This window comes from Rhincodon typus, chromosome 1, assembly GCF_021869965.1.
Source record: "Rhincodon typus isolate 14 chromosome 1, sRhiTyp1.1, whole genome shotgun sequence".
In the NCBI taxonomy this organism is placed as follows: domain Eukaryota; kingdom Metazoa; phylum Chordata; class Chondrichthyes; order Orectolobiformes; family Rhincodontidae; genus Rhincodon; species Rhincodon typus.
This window is the reverse complement of record NC_063332.1, coordinates 111473187-111495397: the sequence shown is the minus strand read 5'-3', so window position 1 is coordinate 111495397 and position 22211 is coordinate 111473187. Positions and strand designations below refer to the sequence as shown.

Genomic DNA, 22211 nt, shown 5'->3' with positions numbered 1-22211 from the left:
CATGCTATTCTCTTGTGATGCAAGATGTATAAATAATATTAATATATGTAAATCATTTTAGAATCTGGAGTTCAAACTAATAGCAAGTGGGTTTTGGTCTATTTCTATGATGGGTTTAAATAACCTCAGTCTTTCTGGAGCCATAATTGTAAACCAGTGAGAGTCAAAAAGTGCAGGCGACTGGCACCACATGGAACAATAATTTCAGCTTGTTGGTATTAAGTTTTACGGTGTGAGAGAGAGACAGACAGAGAGAAAGAAAAAAAGAGAGAGAAAAAGAGAGAGAGAGAGAAAAAGAGAGCGCGAGAGCACGCACGCCAGAGACAGAACGCGAGTGCGACAGCGCGCAAGTGACAGAGTGTGTGTGAGAAAGTGAGAGAGAGAGAGAGAGAGAGAGAGAGAGAGAGAGAGAGAGAGAGAGAGAGAGAGAGAGAGAGAGAGAGAGAGAGAGAGAGAGAGAGAGAGAGAGAGAGAGAGAGAGAGAGAGAGAGAGAGAGAGAGAGAGAGAGAGAGAGAGAGAGAATACCTCTACCAAGTATTTAAGGACAATGGATACCCAAACAGCTACATCCTGACACACTTATCATGTTACCATACATCAAGAACATATCCAAACTGACCACAAGATTCCTTCAACCAAGCAGAAAGGCTAAAATGGGAAAAACCAGGGAAACTGTGTGAGATATTTGCAGTTTTAAAAGCAAGTTACTTGACCATGTTGATATGTATCTACAATGTTGCTTTATTTAAGCACAGCAGGAAAGTCTAGACACAATAGCACTGCCTGTATGTATTTAAAGCAATCTTGCCCAGGAATTATCATTCGATGTGGTTAGTTATTTCAGAATCAGTTTTGTCGGGTCAAGGGCTCACCATGGTGACAAGCACTTGATTGCTTCCTGTGCTGGTGGCTACATCCCTATGTGAACTGTGCAACACAAAGCATAGTGTCTCTATTTATTCTCCATCACCTTTCTCTGCAAGCTGCTCCCTCTGCAGATCCCCTATTGAAAGGAAAGGAAAGCAACCACTTTAGGGACACTGAAAGGGTGAATCCTGAACTTGTAAATGAAAGATTGACTATTGGTCATGCTCACAACCTCAAATTACCAGCAAAGAATCAGAAGGAGTCAAAAGAAAGCCGAAAGAAAATAACTCATCCACTGTGATTTGTCTTGCGCTGGAAATACACTCCTAACTTTTATTTCTTTCCCTACCCATAATATCTGTCTTATCCTGTTACTTTGCATCAATTTGTATGTAATTGGGTTTTGAAGAAAGGGTTTTTCCCATTTTAGCCTTTCTGCTTTTTTATACCCCACAACCCCCAACCCAACTGTGCCATATTGTGTGATGCTGTTTTCTTCTACAACTAATAAGTGTCATCACGTTACTAGTGAGACTAAATTCCCAAGATTGTTATGCTTGTATCCAAAATGTTGACCCTTTAGCACATCAGATCCACTGGGGATGGGTTAGCTTCATATAATGCACTTCTGCTGAGGATTAAAGAGTATAATCTATGAAAAGCTAGTCTGCCTCAAGTGTCACAGTTATTGTCCGTTATTTCAAGGATGACATCAACCCAAGGTCTTAACAAAACCAAAAAAAGAGTCTTTTTTTGACTCAGATCTTTGGGCACATGGGGAGAGGTATCCCAAGTAGTTAATGGGACCCAGAATGTAACTTGCTTTCTTTACTTTCCTTCTCTGTTCTTGCCCTAGCCCATCATTAAGGTGTTTGAACAGTTATGACCCCATGGCGATACTGGGCAAATCGGATCGCACAGTGAAACCTGGCTTGATGGACAAGTTTTAATTTTCCTTTGTTTACTATAAAGGTCAGATATTGAACATATTCACAAGAGGCTGCCAATGTATATTTAACAAAAGATCACGTTGTTACATAGAATAAAAACTACTTTAAAATTGCACAGGAACTACTGGAATTATTTCTTTCCAAACATTGGAAAGATTTATCCCAGCGTTATGCTTACAGACGCTCTAACATCACTGAAGAGACGCCCCATCTCCACACTCAAGCATCTTGCATTAAAGACTCTTAAAACAAACTGCTAACTCAGTTCGCTATTTCTTAACATGGACTGTCAAAACTCATGTATTCCACAGCCTTTGAGAGAAAAAAAACCTGCAGGTACTGGAATCCAAGGTAGACAAAGAGGAGGCTGGAAGAACACAGCAAGCCTGGCAGCATCTGGAGGAAAGCAGCAGTCAACATTTTGGGTATTACCCTTCTTCAGGGCTGCTCTTTTTTTAAGATTATCAAATACAGATATTTTATTTACACAAAACAGGGACCACAAACAACATTTTTGATTACAGAATGTGCTACAGATAATTAGGGGACATGGTCAAAAATAAAATCAATGACTTCTCATGTCACTGGGGGTAAAAATAGTCATTGAATTGTGAAATACTGGAAGGTGGTGATGATTGGAGCATACAGAGGGCACGAATCGGTCATTGAATCAGCACTTGGTCTCACCGACAGAGGATGTCATGTTGGGTGCGACAGATGCAATAAACCAGGTTAGATGACGTACACATGAATCTCTGTCAGATTTGCAGTGATTGTTTGGGACCTTGGATGGACGTGAGAGGTGAGGTGTACGGGCAGGTGTAGCACTTCCTGCGGTTGCACGGAAAAGGTGCTGGGGGTGGTAGGCTTAGTGGGGAGTGTGGAGCAGATGAGGGAGTCGAGGAGAGAGCGGTCCCTACATAAGGCAAATACGGGTGGGGAAGGAAATATGTTTTTGGTGGTGGGGTCTGATTGCACGTGACGTAAATAGCAGAGGATGATGCGTTGGATTTGGAGATTGGTGGGGTGGTACATAAGGACCAGGGGGACTCCATCCTTATTGTTGTTGAAGGGAGGAGGTTTGAGGACAGAAGTGTGGGAATTGCAGGTGGTTGTTTAAGGCATTATTAATCACAGGAGAGGCGAAATTATGGTCCTTGAAGTAGGAGGAGTGGTATGTTTCATCCTGGAAGCAGATGGGGTGGAGGAATTGGGAGTATGGGATTGCATTATTACAGAAGAGCGGGTGACAGAAGATGTAGTCAAGGTAGCTGTGGAATCAGTGGGTTTGAAATGGATGTTGGTGCTATGTTGGTTGTTGGAGATGGAGCCGGAGAGGTCCAGGAAGGGGTGGGAGGTATCAGAGATGGTCCAGCTGAATTTGAGGTCAGGGTGAAAGGGGTTGGTGAAATGGATGCACTGTTCGAGCTCTTTCTGGGAGCAAGATGCAGCATCGATACAGTCAATGTAGCGGACGAAGAGGTGAGGATTGGTGCCGGTGCAGCTGCGCCAAGAGAGACTGTTCCACATATCCTACAAAGAGGCAGGCATAGCTGGGACACATGCGGGTGCCTATAGCCACCCCTTTGGTTTATAGGAAGTGAGAGGAGTCAAAGGAAAAATTGTTGAGAGTTCACCAGCTTCAAAATCTTCCCACCCTCACCACATCCCACGTCCAGTCTTCCGTCTCATTCCCGCTTCCTTGACCTGACATAACCTGTCCGTCTTCCTTCTCACCTGTCCGCTCCACTCTTCCTACTGAACAATCTCTACAACTCCCTACCTGCATCCACCTATCATCATCCCACTTACCTTTCCCCCAGCCCCAGCCCCAGCCCCATCCCCCTCCCTCTATATATTTTTGAGCTCCCTTCCCCCTTCCCAGTCCTGATGAAGGGTCCAGACATGAAATATTGACTTTTCTGCTCCTCCAATGCTGTCTGACCTGCTGTGCTTCTCCAGTTCCACATTTTATTGACTGTAAACATTTGGGAATTGTTTACCAGTAAATCCCATTGGCTGGGTTCAAATGTTGTGATCAGGTTTGGTCAATTCATTGACTGCGTGCCAGAGAAGTTTCTGGAAGAACGAGCACACTGTGGGGTAAAAGTTACCAGCACAAAGGATTTTGCAGGAGTAACCATTCGAGATCCACGTTTGCAGAGTATGTGCCCTGAAGTTACCTTCAGAGATACAAAGAACTACAAGGTAAGATCTACACCAAGAGCAAATTGGGGTAGTATTTGTTTCAAGCCAAACTTAGAGTTAATGTTAGAGTCTGAGTCAAACGTGAATTAAGTTAAAGTAAGTTTAAATTAAGTGAGTTAAAATAGAAGTTAAGTTAAATGAAGTAAGAAGTAAACATTGCAAGAAATTTGAGATAGCACCGTGTGGAGCTGGAGGAGCACAGCAGGCCAGGCAGAGAAGCAGGAAAGTTGATGTTTTGGGTCGGGACCCTTCTTCTGGCCTGTTGCGTTCCTTTAGCTCCACACTGTGTTATCTCTGACGCCAGCATCTGCAGTTCTTATTATCTGAGTGAGTTGCAACAAATATATATGTTTTATTTAACTCTGAGGTATCAATATAAAGAAGAGTTTGTTTAATTAAATTCTGAATTGACTCTGTCTTTTGTCTGTCACACAAGAGAAGAACATCTGGGAGAAGGTCGAAGTACTCTTTTGGGTGAGCAGATGATATCACTAAACTGTCATCAGCTCGAGATTTTTTCCAGGTGCAAAAAATATCAACTTTCAGATGTTGTCCACAAGGAACCTTGAAGTGGAAAGTTTGGTATAATACTGGTATTCTCTGGTTCCAGTTTACAGAAGTTCTTTGGCTCAACTTCAGGCTTCCATCCAAATGTTTTTCAAAACTATGAATTCACATTTGCTTGATGACTGCCAATATACTTGGGAAACTACCATTTGGGATTGCTGTCACCTTTTATGGTAAGACAAAAAGCTGCAGATGCTGGAAATCTGAAACAAAAAACAAAAAAATTGCTGGAGATGTTCAGCAGGTCTGGCAACATCTATGGAGTGAAAATAGTTGACGTTTTGAGCCCAATGACCCTTCTTCAGAACAGTCAATGGACCCAAAAAGTTAACTCTGCTTTCTCTCCAAAGATGCTGCCAGACGTGCTGAGCATCTCCAGCAATTTCTGTTTCTTCCGCATTTATGGTTTTGCCCCTCTGCAAGAAATGTTCAAACAGCTATGTACACACATTTAGCAGACTCACTAAATATGTATGAACTAACATTAAGGATGTGGAAATGCCAGTGTTGGACTGGGGCGGACAAGGTCAGATGTCAGACAACACCAGGTTATAGTCCAACAGGTTCATTTGAAAACACAAGCTTGTGGATGCTGCCCTTGGTCACTTACTTCACCTGGCTTGTATCCAAGTTATTTATATATTCAGTGAACAGAAACAGCCCTGGAGCTGTCACCTGAGAGACACTATTATTATCGACTTCTGATTACTCTGGAAGAATTGCCTTTAATCCCAACTTCACTTTCTTCCTTTCAACAAATTTCAAACTAAAATATTATTCTTCCCCTAATTCTATATTCCTCAATCTCTTACACTGCGCAAACATTTTACTTCAATAGCCAGAATAAAACTATAAAAGAAAATGTAAGGCAATGGTTCTTGCAAAGTGAGCAATTTGGTTGGGCAGTCATCTTTTTTCGTGATTGATATATTTACTTTTAGGTATTCTTACAGTATCAGTGCTTCCCAAGTGTGTTTTCTCTGAAAACCAAATAGCTGCTTCCATTTAAACCCATTGGTTGCTTGAAAGAGAGTTGGCTTGATGCCAAAGCAAAGCAATCTCAAATAAAACCACAGCACGAATCCTCAACCACATGACTGAATATGGCAAAGTACCAAATGATGTGATTTCAGCAAGAATATGTACCATGTGATAAATGTGATAAGAAAAATTGCAAAAAACCTCTCAAACCGATTCCTTAAAAACTGGACTGTCAGCACGTTAAATTGTTGTCAACTCAGTTAACACAAGCATACAGACATAAAGCAGCACTCTAATAACATCTCCATAAAGTGCGAAGATATTTTAGATTGGACGCAGCATCTCTGACATGGCACATACATAACAGTGAAACTTTTATTTTCACTGACCAGCCTTTTCAAATTGAGCCATGATACTGCTGGGATAAGCAAAAGATGGGAATTTACAGGAAAACAGAAAAGGATGACAATCATTCCACTGAAAAGCTTCCTGTGGACTTAGGGACTGAAGTAAGGGTCTTTGTTAGAGCTGGGAAGAAAGTTTTTAAACTAATAATTTCCTTCAATTCTAAGTATTGGACTGAAACTTGGTAAACCCTAGGCCTGATAACTCTGGATACTAAGGGACGCAATGGAAACAGCTGATGTTTTGGTTGGGGTTAAAATTGAATCAGAGATAGTAGGAACTGCAGATGCTGGAGAATCCGAGACAACAAGGTGCAGGGCTGGATGAACACAGCAGGCCAAGCAGCATCATAGGAGCAGAAAGGCTGACGTTTCGGGCCTAGACCCTTCATCAGAAAAGGGGGAGGGGAAGGGGGTTCTGGCAGCTTCCAAAATTCTGCAGATTCTGGAATACACGCAGTAAATTGAGAGTGGCAAATGCAAACACACCATTTTTTTAAAAAAGGAGGTAGAAAGAAAGCAGGAAATTACAGACTGGTTAGACTATTATCAGGGGGAGGAGGGAAAATGCCAGAGTATATTGTAAAGGATGAAATAACAGGGCACTTGGAGCAATCCCCTTGGTATTTTCCAAGTCAAAATGGATAAAATGAAAGGGAAATTATATTTGACAAATCTTAAGATTTTTTTGAGGATATTATTAGTAGAACAGATAACGAGAACTAGTACATATGATGTATTTGGATTTTTAAAATGCTTTTTGTGTAAAGTTCTACATAGATGAGAATGCGCTAAATTGAAAATATTAAGAGAAATACAAGATAATTAAAGAACGGCTCCAGACCACAGATGTTCTTAAATGAATGGAGGAATGGGGACCTGAAACACTGTGAAACAATGAATGCAAAATGTACCTCCTTGTACTGTTAAACAAGTTAGAAGATAACTGTTCAGAAACACCATTTTGAGCCAATTTTTCTTCCAAAATGCATGCAGTTTTTCTTAATGAATGTAAAATTTCATTTTATAGTATTTCAACACCTATTAGCAAAATAGAATAGTTATATAATCATTCTTACACCTAGCAATTAACTGTGAAAAATATCAGCATTAATCTACAAAAGGATTCCACAAGCCCATTTCAATGAGAACTCACAGTGCAGCATACTACTTACTTTAAAGTCAAAAGTGTAATTTGTGTAAGGCATCAAGTTGTTTTCGTAAGCACTCTTGAGTTGGAAATCATGAGTAATTCTACCATCAGAAGTTCCATTCTTCCCATTACAGCTGAAGTTCATCAAACACTCGTTGTATCTCAGCTCCTTGAAGTCTTTGTGATTCTGTGCAACACCTCCAGTGCTCAAATATTCCACAACACCTAAATAACAATCAGCAATGCATGCAGTTGATAGATTGAATGTTGGTAACTTTGATTTACAATTTGCTTTGCAATAACATCTATTCTATAAATCGATCTGATATATAGACACACACATAATTTAACATCAACTGCATGAAACAGTTAAAACATTGTTGTATAATATAATTAGATTCAAAACTGAATATATTCCCTGCAATTCCATTTCGATTAGTGTTATTTTCCCTGAAGACACTCATTCTTACAAAGGTAACTCAAATGTACAAAATTGATCTGGACTGAAGGGCAAATATTTCAATTATGAGGAACAGAGAGAGTTGACTTTACTCAAAATCCGAACAAAATTTATACAGATTTTCTTTCCAAATTCATATGCACAGCAAGAGATAACAGTCACTGTAAATTATCTTGATGGTTTTACCTGAATCTGGCAGTGAATTGAGATCTGCACACAGCACCAATGGGATGCAGTTAGGATCTGCAGAAGGGCAGCTTGGCCTAAGGGAAGCAGCTGACTTCTCTAGAATGGTTTTGAGTTCAGAGATAATCATCATGGTTTGGATTAATTTCACATCAGAATACTCAGGATCCCAGTGCATGTGTGCATTGGCGACCAGAATGAGCTGCTTTTCTGTTCCTTGAAGTGTCTTCACACCTAAAATGGATGATACTTTTAGGGCATGCAACAACTGACAGAACAAGCAAACCTGCATTTGTATAGCACCTTTAATCCAGGGCACATTACTGGCAAAAAAGTTGTTTTGAAGTCACTGCTGTACCGTAGCAAAGACAATAGTCAAACTCTAAACACCAATTAATGAAATGATCCATTTGTTTAGTTGCAACCTGAGAGTCCAATGTTGGTTTGGACACCAGAACAACATTGTATTTTGAGACAGCAAGACAGGCATTGAATCTTTTACACGTACCCGAGGCGCCAAACTGGGGCCTTAGCTTAACATTCTGAAATTTGGTACCTTTAACAGCATAATACTAAAGTAGTACTGTACAGAAACAGTTGTCTTGATTATATGCTTGAATCTCAGGAGTAGGGCTTTAAACCAGGACCTTCTGACTCAGATCCAAGGCATAGTTATTTTAACCCAAATTTGTAAAATGTGGTCAAATCAAGTGCTATAGGAAAATATCAAGCTTGGCCGGTCTTTCAACTCTCCAATGGTGCTTCTCTTCTTCCTACAAGGAAAAAAAAACTTAACCGAGGCAATTCCAATGGAAGAGCTCACTGAGACAGTATTTCATTTATTGATTGTGATGGTGATGATTGGAAGAGAGAAGGAGAAAGACTAGATAGCTCCCGAACAAAGTGACTATAGAAAAAGGACTGAAGGAAGTGTTTGAAAAATTGGCTGGAAGTTGTACAAAATATCTCCTTACAAAGCTCTTTTAATCAATGACCTCAGACAGATCACAATCTCTTCCAGTTCAGACCGACAAAGAGACAGACACACACACAAACAGGCACACCTACGTACACACCCACCCTAGCTTGGCACCACATTCCTACCCAGCAATGTTATGACAATTGGTCCACTTTACAAACCGATGAGCTACCTTTAGGATAGTTGATTAACAGAAGGCATAGCTAAATTTGTCCGTTAGACATTAATATAGGTGTTTCCAAATGAAGAAGAATGAAAAGCATCCTTTGTAGATACAAAAGCACTCAATGGCATTTACCCCACTTCTGGTTTCCCCTTCTAATGTACAAAATTATGCTCATATTTACAATCACTGTGATTACTTTTGAAAAAATGTCCACATACACACACGTGTTTTATGGAGAGTAAAACAATGCGAATGACTGGATTCTTAAGATAACCCTACATTTTTTTTAAAACTCGGAACAGTTCAGTCAGTCATTCTCAGGCATCTGCGACACATCTTCAGTTATATATGTATTGAACATTTACAAAACAGCATGAATAAAAAGGAATAGAATCAAAAATATTGTTTGTTTCACAGACATTGTTCTTTGAGTATATCGATCATATTTATGTTAATACAACATATTCTGTAAGAAAATTAATTTTTTTTAAAGTCACTATGGGTGGTGCTGGTTCACCTCCAGCAAATTTCCTGGAATTAGCATTAAAAGGCCTACAATCCATTGTTTTATTTAAAAGGAAATGGGGAAACGATTGGAGGAGTCAAAAAAGGAAGAAATGCAAGTACGTAACTTGCTTTCTATATGCACCATACACAAGTTTGAATGAAAGCTTTTTGATGCAAGTTGGAAAATAATAATAAATTGATCATGAATTTAATCTTATTAGTGGTAGCAAAGCATTTTGTTTTTCCATCAAGAACATCAGCCAGACATCTGAATTATGCCCCCAATCAGATGTTGGTCAAATCTTCATGCACTAGTTTTATCTAAATAGCTGGTCAATTAGCTGGTTTTCAATTGCAGTGTTAACAGTATAAAGCAGGTACCTCCAAAAAGATCCTTGTGGACCTCTAAAAGCACTGCGACCCCAATATTATCTTTTGTCATCACTCGATTTAGCATGGCTTCAGAGCCATCCGAATTGGCCATTGCCAACTGGTTGAATTCCACTGTGTGTTTCTGCACCAATGCAAATCTGTGAGGGAGGAAGAGGAGAAAAATCAAAAAAGGAAAGAAACAGAGGACTGAAAACTATTTAAAATCAACATAGAAAAATGTTATTACAAATCACAACAAATTCAAAACTACAGGTTTCACAAATTCAAGCAATATTGTAAAAGTACAGTCAAAAGGATAAGACTTTAATAAGTCTGTCCAGAAATGAACACACCAGGAACCCGGGTTCAATTCCACCCTTGGGCAACTGTCTGTTGAGTTTACGCATTCTCCCCGTGTCTGCGTGGGTTTCCTCCGGGTGCTCCGGTTTCCTCCCACAGTCCAAAGATGTGCAAGTTAGGTGGGTTGGCCATGCTAAATTTCCTGTAGTGTTCAGAGATGTGTAGATTAGGTGGGTCTTTGTGGGATGGGTCTGGGTGGGATACTCTGAGGGTCGGTGTGCACTTACATAGAGTTTACATAGATTTATATAGAATCCCTAAAGTGTGGAAACAGGCCTTTCGGCCCAATAAGTCCACATCGACCCTTGGACCATCCCACCCAGACCCATCCCCTTAGAACCCACCTAAGCTACACATCCCTGAACACTATAGGCAATTTAGCATGGCCAATCCACATACCCTGCACATCTTTGGACTGTGGGAGGAAACCAGAGTACCTGGAGGAAACCCACGCAGACACGGGGAGAATGTGCAAACTCCACACAAACAGTCGCCCGAGGGTGGAATTGAACCCGCGTCCCTGGTGCTGTGAGGCAGCAGTGCTAATCACTGTGCCGCCCCCTGACTTGTTGGGCCGAAGGGCCTGTTTCCATACTGTAGGGATTCTAATATTCTACGAATCTTAGTCTTAGTGTCACCCACATCTAGGGAAAGACTGTTCTTCAAAATGCCATAATTTTGAATGGGAAAGCACTGAATATAGCAGACATTATTTTTGGTCCGTCTGATCTCAATTCTTTAGCAGATAGAGATACAATAAGAAGTGACTACATCAGTGACTTCATTCCAAGTCATGGTAATAGGGTGATAGGGTGTACAGATGATAAAAAGATGCATTTGTCACTAATTACCCCACAGGTCTAGGCTCACGTCCCTTAGAGTCTACAATGGGAATACAAACAACTCAGGTTATATATAAGTTAAATGACCAGAAACCAAGATAAAAGTTCCTACAGATGATGTAGAGGAGAAATACATTAAAACTTATGTAACAAGAACTATAGAAAATGCACCAGTTGTCTTACAGTATTAAACATGTTCAAAATAAGTGCACAAGGAGCTAGCCACATCTCCTTTTAAGTATATAAATGCCATATTTTCTACATCACCAGGATTAAAGATCCCACAGCTCATTAAAAAGCTGTGGGGACAAAGTGAGTGCGGCATATATGTGGGTGAGGGAGTGGTTGGATCACTTTATTTTGGAGGGGGTTACAGTGAAGATCGGGGAAGAGTTAAAATAGATTTTAATTATTCCAACGTTCCTGTATAACTATTCAGGTAAATGTGCTGGAACCCTTGGATGTCTCTGACGAGTTAGTGAGTAAGGACTTGAAGAGTATCATACGCATCTTTCAGGATACAATGCAATGCTTGTCTTCCAACTGGAAGATCTAGTCCTATGTAAATATTTAAAAAAAAGTTCCCTCAAGTGGTAGATTACAATTACTACATGTAAAATGTGAGCATCTGACAAATGTTTGCAGTCATTTACTTATTAAGTACGCACCTTGTCTTTTTCCTCTTCACAAAAGACTCAATAGGAATACCCAGAGTAGGGGTGGCTTATAACATGTTTAAAACATACAGGTGGTCAGATATAATGGTGAAGTAAACAGCAGAAAATTGTGTTATGGATTAAGAAAACGGAGACCCATCTATTTATTCTTATCCATTATCTTTGGAATTTCCTCCATATTGGTACCCAGAGATATGCACTAAAAAACTCATCTTAAAATAGCCAAGAACATTTAGCATTAATGAGCTACCCATGTACACACCCAAACATTCTTGACTTGTTACAGTTTTCTATTGATCGGCCTACTGAATCCATTGTGACCACAGTAATAGCCCATCTACAAATGAAGGATCCTTGATTTCTTGTAATTATTCTTGCTTTGAGCCTCTCTTCAAATTACATGATTTGCAAGCACAGCAAGAAATAAGATAATTTTCTTGTGATTTATTGCCATGTTTTAGATTTGTTTTACAACTTTATCCTCAAGAGACTGTAATATAATTACCTTTCTTAAAAGAGTCAAGATGCCTCACAAGAAACCGGAGCTTTTCCTGACAACAGATTCCTGAATATTCAGTGCTCAATGTATGAGAATGATGGATAACTAAGCCAAATCTCCAATTTTCAGACTCAAATAAGGACAGTGTCCGATTTTTGCTAATTTACATTCAGAGACATCCTACCAAGAGGTAGGTGTAACTGAAAATGGGCAGAAGGCTCACTTGAATGGATATATGTTCAAATCTAACTTTAAGCTTGCAGCAGGTTCCACTCTCGAGGGTCATTCTGGCTCAAAATGAAACGTCCAAGTATCTCATACCACCTAAGGTTTTTGAAAACACTGTTCTGATCCAGTTAGGGACCATTCAGATTTAAAGAGAAATTCAAAACCTCATTTCTTGAACGAGTTTCAAGGCTGGGCAGCAAGATGGCCCAGTAGTTAGCACTACTGCCTCTCAGTGCCAGGGACCCAGGTTTGATTTCAGCCTTGGCTGACCGTGTGGTGTTTGTGCATTCTCCCGATGTCTGCTTAGGCTTCCACAGGGTGTTTTGGTTTCCTCCCACAGGCCAAAGATGTGTAAGTAGGTGGATTGGCCATGCTAAATGCGGGATTATGAGGATAGTGGGGGGCTAAGTCTGGGTCAGACACTCTTTGCTGGGCAAAATGATCTCTCTAGGCACTGTACAGATTCTAATATACTATGAAGACACAAGTTTTTACACTCGTATACAAAAACAAATGTTATTCAAGTCTTAACTATTAACTTCACAATATGGCTGAGGTATAGATAGAGTGGACAGCCAGAGACTTTTTCCTAGGGTGGAGGTAGCTATTATGAGGGGGCATAGTTTTAAAGTGAGTGGAGGTAGATATAGGGGAGACATCAGAGGTAGGTTCTTTACTCAGAGTGGTAGGGGCGTGGAATCATTGCTGGAGAGGGTCGTGGAGTCGGCCTCATTAAGAGCATTTAAGCGGCTATTAGATAGGCATATGGACGATAGTATAAGGTAGAGGTGGAGGTTAGATAGACATTAGGTTTAGGGTAAAAGTTCAGCACAACATCGTGGGACAAAGAGCCTGTACTGTGCTGTATTGTTCTATGTTCTATGGCTTATGACTATATATGCAGTGCACTTATTTTTACTTCATTCTTCCAAGAATTCGCTTGTATTTCGATACTTCACAGTATTTAGGTCAGATCCATTTTAAAATTATATCACAATGCTCTAGAAACAGCACTTAACCACCATGAAGTCAGTAAACAATTGATTGTGCACTGTGCATTAGGCAGAAAAGTACATACAGCATTATCAGAAGTGTGCAACTGTAGCCTGGAATGGCATGCACTTAAATTCACTGCAACTAGTTTTCTAATTGGAAGATCTAGTGCTATGTAAATATTTAAGCGCTCCCTCAAATAGCAGATTACAATTACTACATATAAAATGTGAGCAGCTGACAAGTAATTGCAAAAAGGACATGGAAAGGAGAAGTTGTTAGAAGTTATTAATGGCATTATAACCAGGCATTTGGATAAGTTTAAGGCAGAGCCAAAATAGTTTTATAAAAGGGAAACTATGTTCGACTAATTTATTAGAATTCTTTGAATTAGTAATTTGTGCTGTAGATAAAGGAAAACCAGTGATGTACTGTAATTATATTTGCAGAAGGCATTTGATAAGATGCCACATCAAACATCATTGCAGAAAATAAAAGCTTATGGTATTGGGGTAACATACTGACCTGTCTCGAAGATTGGCTGACTAATAGAGAGCAGAGATTAGGAATAGATAAGTCTTTCTTAGGTTGGCAGGCGTCGGGAGTGATATTGCACAGGAGTCCGGTGCTGGGACCTCATCACTTCACAAATTTATATTAGCAATTTGGATGAAGGGACCAAAGGTATGATAGCTAAATCTGCTCATGACCCAAAGATAGGGAACAATGGGAGTTGTGAAGAGGACATCAGAAGCCTACGAAGGGGTACAGACAAGTTGTGAATAGGCAACAATTTGACAAATAGAGTAAAATGTGGAAAAAAAAAGTGAAATTGCCCATTTTAGCAGAAAAAAAAAGGAGTATATTATTTAAATGGCAAATGATTGCAGTGCTCTGAGATGCAGAGAGATCTGGGCATCTCAGCGCATGAATCACAAAACGGTTAGCATGTGGTTATAGCAAGTAATTAGGAAAACTAATAGAATTTCACATTTTCTTGTGAGGGAATTGAACGCAAGGGTAGAGAACATACACTTCCGTAATACATAGCATTGGGAAGACTCATATGGAGTTCTGTATACATCACTGGTCACTGTACTTAAGGAAGAATGTTAATGCTTCGAAAGCAATTTAGAGAAGGTTTATTAGACTAATACTTGAAATAAGTGGACTGCCTTGAGGAAAGGCTAGCCCTATATCCTCTGGAGTTCAGGAGAGTCAGAGGTGAGTTAATTGAAACATAAAAGATCCTGCAAACAGTTGATTGGGTGGATGTGGAAAGGATATTTCCTCCTGTGGGAGAATCTAGAATGAGAGATCATAGTTTAAAAATAAAAGGAGATGCCCATTTAAGCCAGAGATGGGGAAACCTTTTCTCTTTCAGGAGGGTTGAGTGCCTTTAGAATTCCCATCCTCAAAAAGTAGCGGATGTAGAATCTTAAATTATTTTTAAAGGAGAGGTAGATAGATTCTTGGTTAGCAAGGTGGTTAAAAGATTATTGTGGTTAAAATGTAGAGTGGAGGATAAAATTAGGTCAGCCATGATATCATTGAATGGTGGAGCAGACTCGAAGGGCCGAGAGGCCTACTCTTGTTCCTTGTTCATAGGATAAAATATTTAGAAAGAGCAATTTCTTCAGTGCTTTAGAAAGATAATAAACCCCAAAATCTTTCACATTAACACTAAAATTAGTTTATAGCCTTTCATCCATTCTCGTCTTTATATTACTTTGTAAGCCTGCACTGTAAATTCATGAAGTTTCAAAAGTTCAGAATACAGCTGTATTCTGTTGACAGTGAAAGTCAAAGTACGTGATTAGCGCAATTAATAACACCTACATCAGGGTCCAAATAAAATTGACAAAGGTTACACTTTAACAAACCCAAAACAACAATCAACAGTGGATGACCAGGGCATAAGCAGTACATTAGCCAAGTGTCTACACGTACTTCTCTGTTTTGAAGAATATTGCACATCCATCAACATGCTTTCTTTCTTGCTCTGACATCAATTTGGCACGAGATTTTGGACAGAAGAACCCATCGTATCCACGTTGCTTCAACTCGGGCAAAAAGAGGTTAAAGTATTGCTCTGTTTCTACTTCCTATTAATAAAAAACAAAAACATTTTAAGTTTGGAACATCTATTAAAACACAAAACATTAGGACTGAGTACAAATCAAAAGGCAAATGTAATCATTTTGAAATGTAATTCCTGGCAATCATTACAAATTTCACAGAAAAGGCTTACAAACCTGGATCCAAAACAAGTTTTCTATTTACAATCCTTTATTTAGATTCAGGGCCACAGTATCAGAATCAACTACATCACTCTCTGTTCTATTTATGGTCACTCTTTCCCAAGGAGCCTTGCAATATCAGATTGTCAATTATTCCTTTTTTCATTACATAATACCCAGTCTTGGATGGCTTGTCTCTACTTAGTCCAACAGACCGATCTAAAAAAACCAACTTGAACATATTTCAGAAACTCTTCCTCTATGGTGGTTATTGATTTGATTTGCTCAGTCTATATGCAGATTAAAGTCAACCATAATTACATCTGTACATTTATTGCTCGTTTCTCCAATTTCCTGTTTAATGTCTTCCCCAATGTTAGCACTACATTTGGGGGTCTATATACAATGCCCATTAGAGTTTTTGGTCCCTTCGTGTCTCTGAGCTCTACTCATACAGATTCTACCTCACCAGAGCCAATACCCTTCTTCATGATTGTGCTTACTGTTTTGACAGCAATGCTACCCCATCTTGTTTTTCTTCTTGTCTGTTCTTCCTAGAAAGAACTCCGCATTGTGACAATGTCTTGATTGGCTCATGGTCAAGTGGCTACAGCTTTGTATGATGGACAGATCAAGAGAAGCTTTTAGCCAGGAAAGAGAAAGCACCTAAAATTTCTCTGACCCCATGTGGATAATTCACAGAAAATCTCCTGGTAGCTTTTCCTCGCTCACCATTTTTCTGTAAACCACCCTCTCTGTAAATTCCCTTGTTAGAAAGAAAAGACAGGGCTGAGGAAGGTGAAAAATAAAGAGAGAATGAGGAGGAAGCTGCAATCCAACAAATCAGCAAAATTTTTTAATGGTTCAATTTGGTATTTACAAATCAGCATGTCAAAACAAATCAGGTTTCTCTAGATCTAATCAAAAGCGCAACTGGTCTCCAATTCTCAATGGTTAATCCAATTTAAAAATGCTAGCAGTTACTTATAAATTGCCTAGTTGTGACACCATCATTTGACAGAAGTATTATTTAAGCAGGATGTTCAAAGTCTCCTTGGCAAAAGGTTTTCCTCATTTGTCTATTTGATCAAATAACAAGCCAATACAGTCCATGCAGAAATCTGAATGTGACAATCCCAAGTTGACAGGCTACAAATCACTTAAGTTAGTGAAGCTCCTACGTGGGCAATTACATCTAGTATAACTTATACATTTGTTGCTGAGCCAAATGTACAGGTGTTATGATTTTTCAGGACCCATCATCCTGTTCTGATTTCTACTTTTAAGTTACATAATGAGCCTCTGCCAACAGAGGCCCTCCTGACAGATGTAGATTCAAAACCAATCCTTTGTGCTGATAGTTGTAAAGACAGAACTGGACATTTTTACAGTTTTTACTATTTTAGTAAAACTCCTATTCTGGTCATACTTCCAAAAGAACAGTGCCCAGAATCATCACAGAATTATCATACAATCTCTACAGTATGGAAACAGGTCATTCGGTCAATCAAGTCCACACTGACTCTCCAAAGAGCATCCCACCCAGATCCCACCCCCCACCAATTCCTGTAACCCTGCTTTCCCATGGCTAATCCACCTAACTTACGCATACCTGGACTAATATGTTATAAAATTTTAACATGACTTTGTAGTATTTTTGGACTTTGACATTTATTTATAAAAGGCAAGCATCTAGTCTATATTTTTAAAAACAGCATTTTCAATATGTCCATCCACTTCCAAGAGATGTGCACCCCAAAGTCTTTCCATTCCTGCTCTTCTAAAATTGTAATGGTTTATATTTGCTCACTTCATCCTTCCTACTGAAATTAAATGCTTCACATTACAGTTCATTAACTTGCATTTCCGTGAGCCAGTTTATTTCACCAGTTGATATCCTCCTGATTATGTTCCTTACGGCTCATAAGGCTTTAAATTTTCAGGCTATCTACCAACCAACCTTGAAATTATGGCCCGCACAAAAGTTTAAGCCATAAATAAAATCAACAAAGATTGATGATTCAAACATCGACTTCTCATGCAATATTATATGATATATTTATCTCAAATCTGTGTTTACCACTACTACATTTTGTTTCGGAGCCATTATTCACTAGTACAGCCACTGCTCCTTTAACCCACGTGATTCAGATTTTGCCAACAAGTCTGCAACAGCGCTTTATAGATCACCTTTTTAAAAAAAGTTTATATAGACATCATTCCTAATACCCTCACTGAGCCAGTTTAAATACTTCAAAGCAGTATTGTTAATTATGATTTATTTTTAACAAATCATGTTTCTCTCTAACAAATCATGGCTGGATTTATTGTTTATGTATACCCCGAACCCAAGCCAAATCTTCACCAAATTGTCTCATCACCTACACTAGGTTAATAGATCTGTAGTTGTTAGGCTTAACTGTGTATTGTACTCATTTTTCAAATAAGTAAGTGTTAATATTTGCAATTCTCCAGTACCACTACTTTATCAAAGAGGAATTGGCAGGTTGTGTCCAGAGCCTCCACGGTTTCACTTTTAATTCCCTCAGCAATCTAGGATGTATCCAATTCAGATTCAATTTTACCACTTTGCACACTAACAATATTTTGAAACCCACCTCAATGCTTTTATACAATTCCAATTTTCTACTGCTTTCCCCTTTCATGGTGAGTAAAATCCTTGGCTTAGTAATGACAGATGCAAAATACTCAATTTGCAACCTCAACAGTGTTGGCCGATTCCACAAGATCTAATGTTTGATCCCAAAAATCTGTCTCATCTGTTGTTTGATTAACTTTACACTATATACAGATTTATTCTCGGAGAAATATTTTAATTGTTATTCAAATGCTTTGAAACAGAGAGTTTAGGGAGACAAAAAAGGCCGTTTTTTTCCTCTCCCTTGATGCACATCTGCTGGAAAAAGGAAGACTGACACACAGAAGTGGACACAACACACACAAGATAAAAGGCTGCTCACATGCCAGAAGAAGTTTTTGAACTCATAACAGAAGTTCCAGAACACCCATCACTGCATCCCACTGAGCTAATCTTTTATTATGCCTATTATTATTTTTTGTGCAAAATCTTAATACTGCATGAAAGACCAACAGTAAATCAGCAAATCTAGGTGTCATACAAACTGCTTTAGCAGAACAACCACATCTTTGAAATTACAGAACCAGCTGGAGAAGAAACAGAACAGCAAAGCTTGAGTTTTAGGAAATAAATGTCAAATTGTTCCAAATGGTTTACATGAGGCTTCCAAATTTGTTGAATTGTAGAAATAGAGCCTGAAAGATTCAATTTTTGGCATTTTCTAAATTAATGGAACATTAAGAGCTCATTATCCACCTTGTGATTCTCAAGTGAATGAGTCTTTAAGCAGCTTTCTTTTAAAATAAAAAAGTTCTGGGTACAGGGAATCAGAGCTGCATATTCTTCTTTTCTTTGCTTCATCTGCTCAAGATGTAGATGAAGAAGAGAAAGTGAGGAAATGTACACAAACACATTCAACAAACTCCTTTATTCTTCCTGATGGTAGGACCTGACCAGATACAATACTGCATCATGAGACTAAAGAAAATTACTATTTAAACTTAGAGCTCCTATTTAGGATTCCAAATCTAAGTATTAGTTAACTACCTCATTAACAGCATGAATAAATATCCTCTCCTCAACTGATGCAGCATGCTTTCTGTTAAACATTGGTCTTACCTGAAGGCTAAGGATGTCTGCATCACAGTTTACGATTTCTTCCATTATTCCCTTTTTCCTGTACTCCCAGTTCAAAGCCCAGGAAGGGCAGTAGCCGTACAGCTGCCTTGTGGCATATTTGTCGCACAGTACATTATAACACATGATAGTGAACAATGCTGTAAAGAAAATCCATAATTATTGAAATGGTGTAAATGATCAACAGCTTGCTAATACTGGGAGTTCTTTGATTAACATTTAATTATATCCACACAAAATAAATCAAACATTCTGCTGGTAGACAGCAGATGCAAAGACAGAAAGTATATGGACATCATAAATGGAAATCCACATGATTCAAAACACACAGAAACAACACTGTGAACATCATTTGTGAAACATTAAAAGCAAAACACACCCACAATATGATATGTTAACTGGAATTTGGGAGTCTCTTTAATGTGACTTAGGAGTAGCTGCAAACATGAGCTTTTACTAAAAACTAAATTTTCTTAAAATTTTAGCAACTCCACTTCTTAGTACTGCAGAGCATTAATCAAAAGCATTTTCAGGTTAGACACAATAAAGTTTCTCCATAATTATAAGTTCTTTCACACAATTCCAGGAAGATGCTTGATCAATGATTTCCGGTTAAGAATCACTGACTGTACACTTCTGTTTCTCATACACCATCTTTAACAGGAACATTAATTCATGTCTTTCCCCACTATTTATGACTAGTACTATCAACATATTTTGAAAAAAAAATTACCAAATTTGATTCATCTTTTCTGACAGTCCAGATATGTGCGGCTCCATAGATACCACAAGCATCATAACGTTGGTCAAATGCTCAATCATCCAAAATACCATTCAAACTGGAACGGGCCCAACCTATTCGTGCCGATCTGTGTCGCCTGCTTTGGCAATTTTTTCCTTGCTGGAGACGTGCATCATCCTTCATTTTTAAATTTATATTGAAAGTACAGATTCTCAACTGCCACAATTGATATCATTTAAGTCAACACTAGGATGTCACCTTTTGTGTCTGTGTGGATTAACACCAATTCAGTAGGTTCCTTTTCAAGTTAATCCATTAGGGGGAGCCAATTATTACTTTTGCACACTGGACTAGATTCATCTTTCCCACTGTCACAGTCAATTTACAAAGATATCTGACATCTGTCATGTAGAGGCAAAACTTTCACTCTATAAACCCAAATTTGATTTGAACTCCGGCCGTAAAGTGGCAAATGAACTAATCCATGACAATCATTCATCAGTAGATTAAACTAAGACCTATTGAAAAAGATGGTTGTAATACAGCACTTCTCACAACTAGATTTCTCCAAGCATTTTGCAGCAAATGAAATACAATTTAACCGTAATCACTGCAATAATGTAAGAAACATTGCAGACAATTTGTATGCAATTCTCATTTCAGTGACTTGGAGAATGATAGATATTGACCAGGATATCAGTAATAACTCCCCTGCTGTTTCAAGAAGTGCCCAGAATATTATATATCCATTGAAGCAGGCAGATGGGGCCTCAGCTTAATGTCTCATCTGAAAGACAGCACCCGACACTGCAGCACCCTCAGAACTATGCAGGAGTGTCACTCCTGATTTTTGTACTCAAGACCTGGAGTCGAACCTGAATCCAGAATCTTGTGGGTCAATAGAGCGAGTGCCACAACAAAACCTTTATTGACGTTTGATTAATTAACAGAAAAGTAGACCCAGATTCGGAGGTAGGAATAACTGGGAGACTCTGAGCATTCTCCTCTTTAAGGAGCAAATTCAGGAATCTGTACACATATGAAATATAGCAATCATGAAATTGCTCTCTGGTTTGTTCAGTCCATCCACATGCTTTGCTAACAGTATCATGCTGCACAGACATTTAAAATGAGTACGAAACACATCAGAAAACAATAGGATTGGAAAGTGTTGGTGCAAACAAATTTTTAATTGCAAGATTAAGTCTTAATTAGGGTTAAATCACCTCTGTGAAGTTCTACATTTGAAAAATTCTTATTCCTCCAGAACTCAGTTTTAAATTTTTTTTATTAAAACAAAACCTATTCCTCTTCCATTCAATTTATTCTGTTCCCTTTTCTTCAGTATGCTATAAAAATATTGAATTAAATATTCTGTTCTAGATTTCCCAATTTAAACTGCTCATTTCAGTGAGGTTTCTTGAAGAGATACTATTGCTTGTCATGCTCACAGGAGGAAGGATTTTGGAATATTTTTATACTTTGCAGTTGCGACACAAAATGTAGGTTATTGTTGTTGATGAGCATACTACATCTGGGGGTGGCGGGGTGGAGGCGCGGAGGAAGGAAATCCAAATGCTGCAAATGCAGCATTTGGTCCGGCATGACCTCAGCATGGACTTCTGGTCTTCAGGTGATTCCTCAAGTGCAGTCCCACCAGGGCCAAACACTTAAAGATTGTAATGTTTGAACTTTCAGCTTTGTTTCTTTATTTTCTACTTAAAACTAAGGAGATCTGCAATGTGTGATTTTCGACCTTACTTCGTATTTTTTACGCTATATGCAGTGCAATGCTTAACTTTTAACTTTGTTCTTTCTTTAAACCCTGTTCTCAATTTTCTGTACCAAGATACTTGTACCCAAGATGGCACCTTGTGCAGTGACATTATACACTATTCATTGTACTCGTGTGTTTTTATACTGGAGTACACGTGACAAAAAATCAAAATAAAAATCAAAAATCGAAAGTTGCTTCTCAAGTCTGCAAAAAGTTTGTGGGCAGCTGCAAATGCAATGAAAAGCAAGCAGCATCCTTTTGCTGCTCTGACAGCCATTAAAAATGCTGTACTGCCTTTCTTTACATCACTATTAAT

General features: G+C 38.8%; 1 protein-coding gene across 6 annotated transcripts in view; it reads right to left on the bottom strand.

Moving 5' to 3' along the window:
• Positions 1–22211, bottom strand: part of cnot6l (CCR4-NOT transcription complex, subunit 6-like) — a 78853-nt gene that overhangs the window by 5906 nt on the left and 50736 nt on the right. For all 6 annotated transcript variants that reach the window (XM_048594719.1, XM_048594822.1, XM_048594878.1 and 3 more), the window contains exons 7-11: positions 19359–19516; positions 15351–15505; positions 9811–9959; positions 7778–8011; positions 7154–7356 (exon numbers count right to left, since the gene is read on the bottom strand). In XM_048594719.1, coding sequence (XP_048450676.1) covers positions 7154–7356; positions 7778–8011; positions 9811–9959; positions 15351–15505; positions 19359–19516 — 899 coding nt within the window. The remainder of the gene's footprint in view (positions 1–7153; positions 7357–7777; positions 8012–9810; positions 9960–15350; positions 15506–19358; positions 19517–22211) is intronic.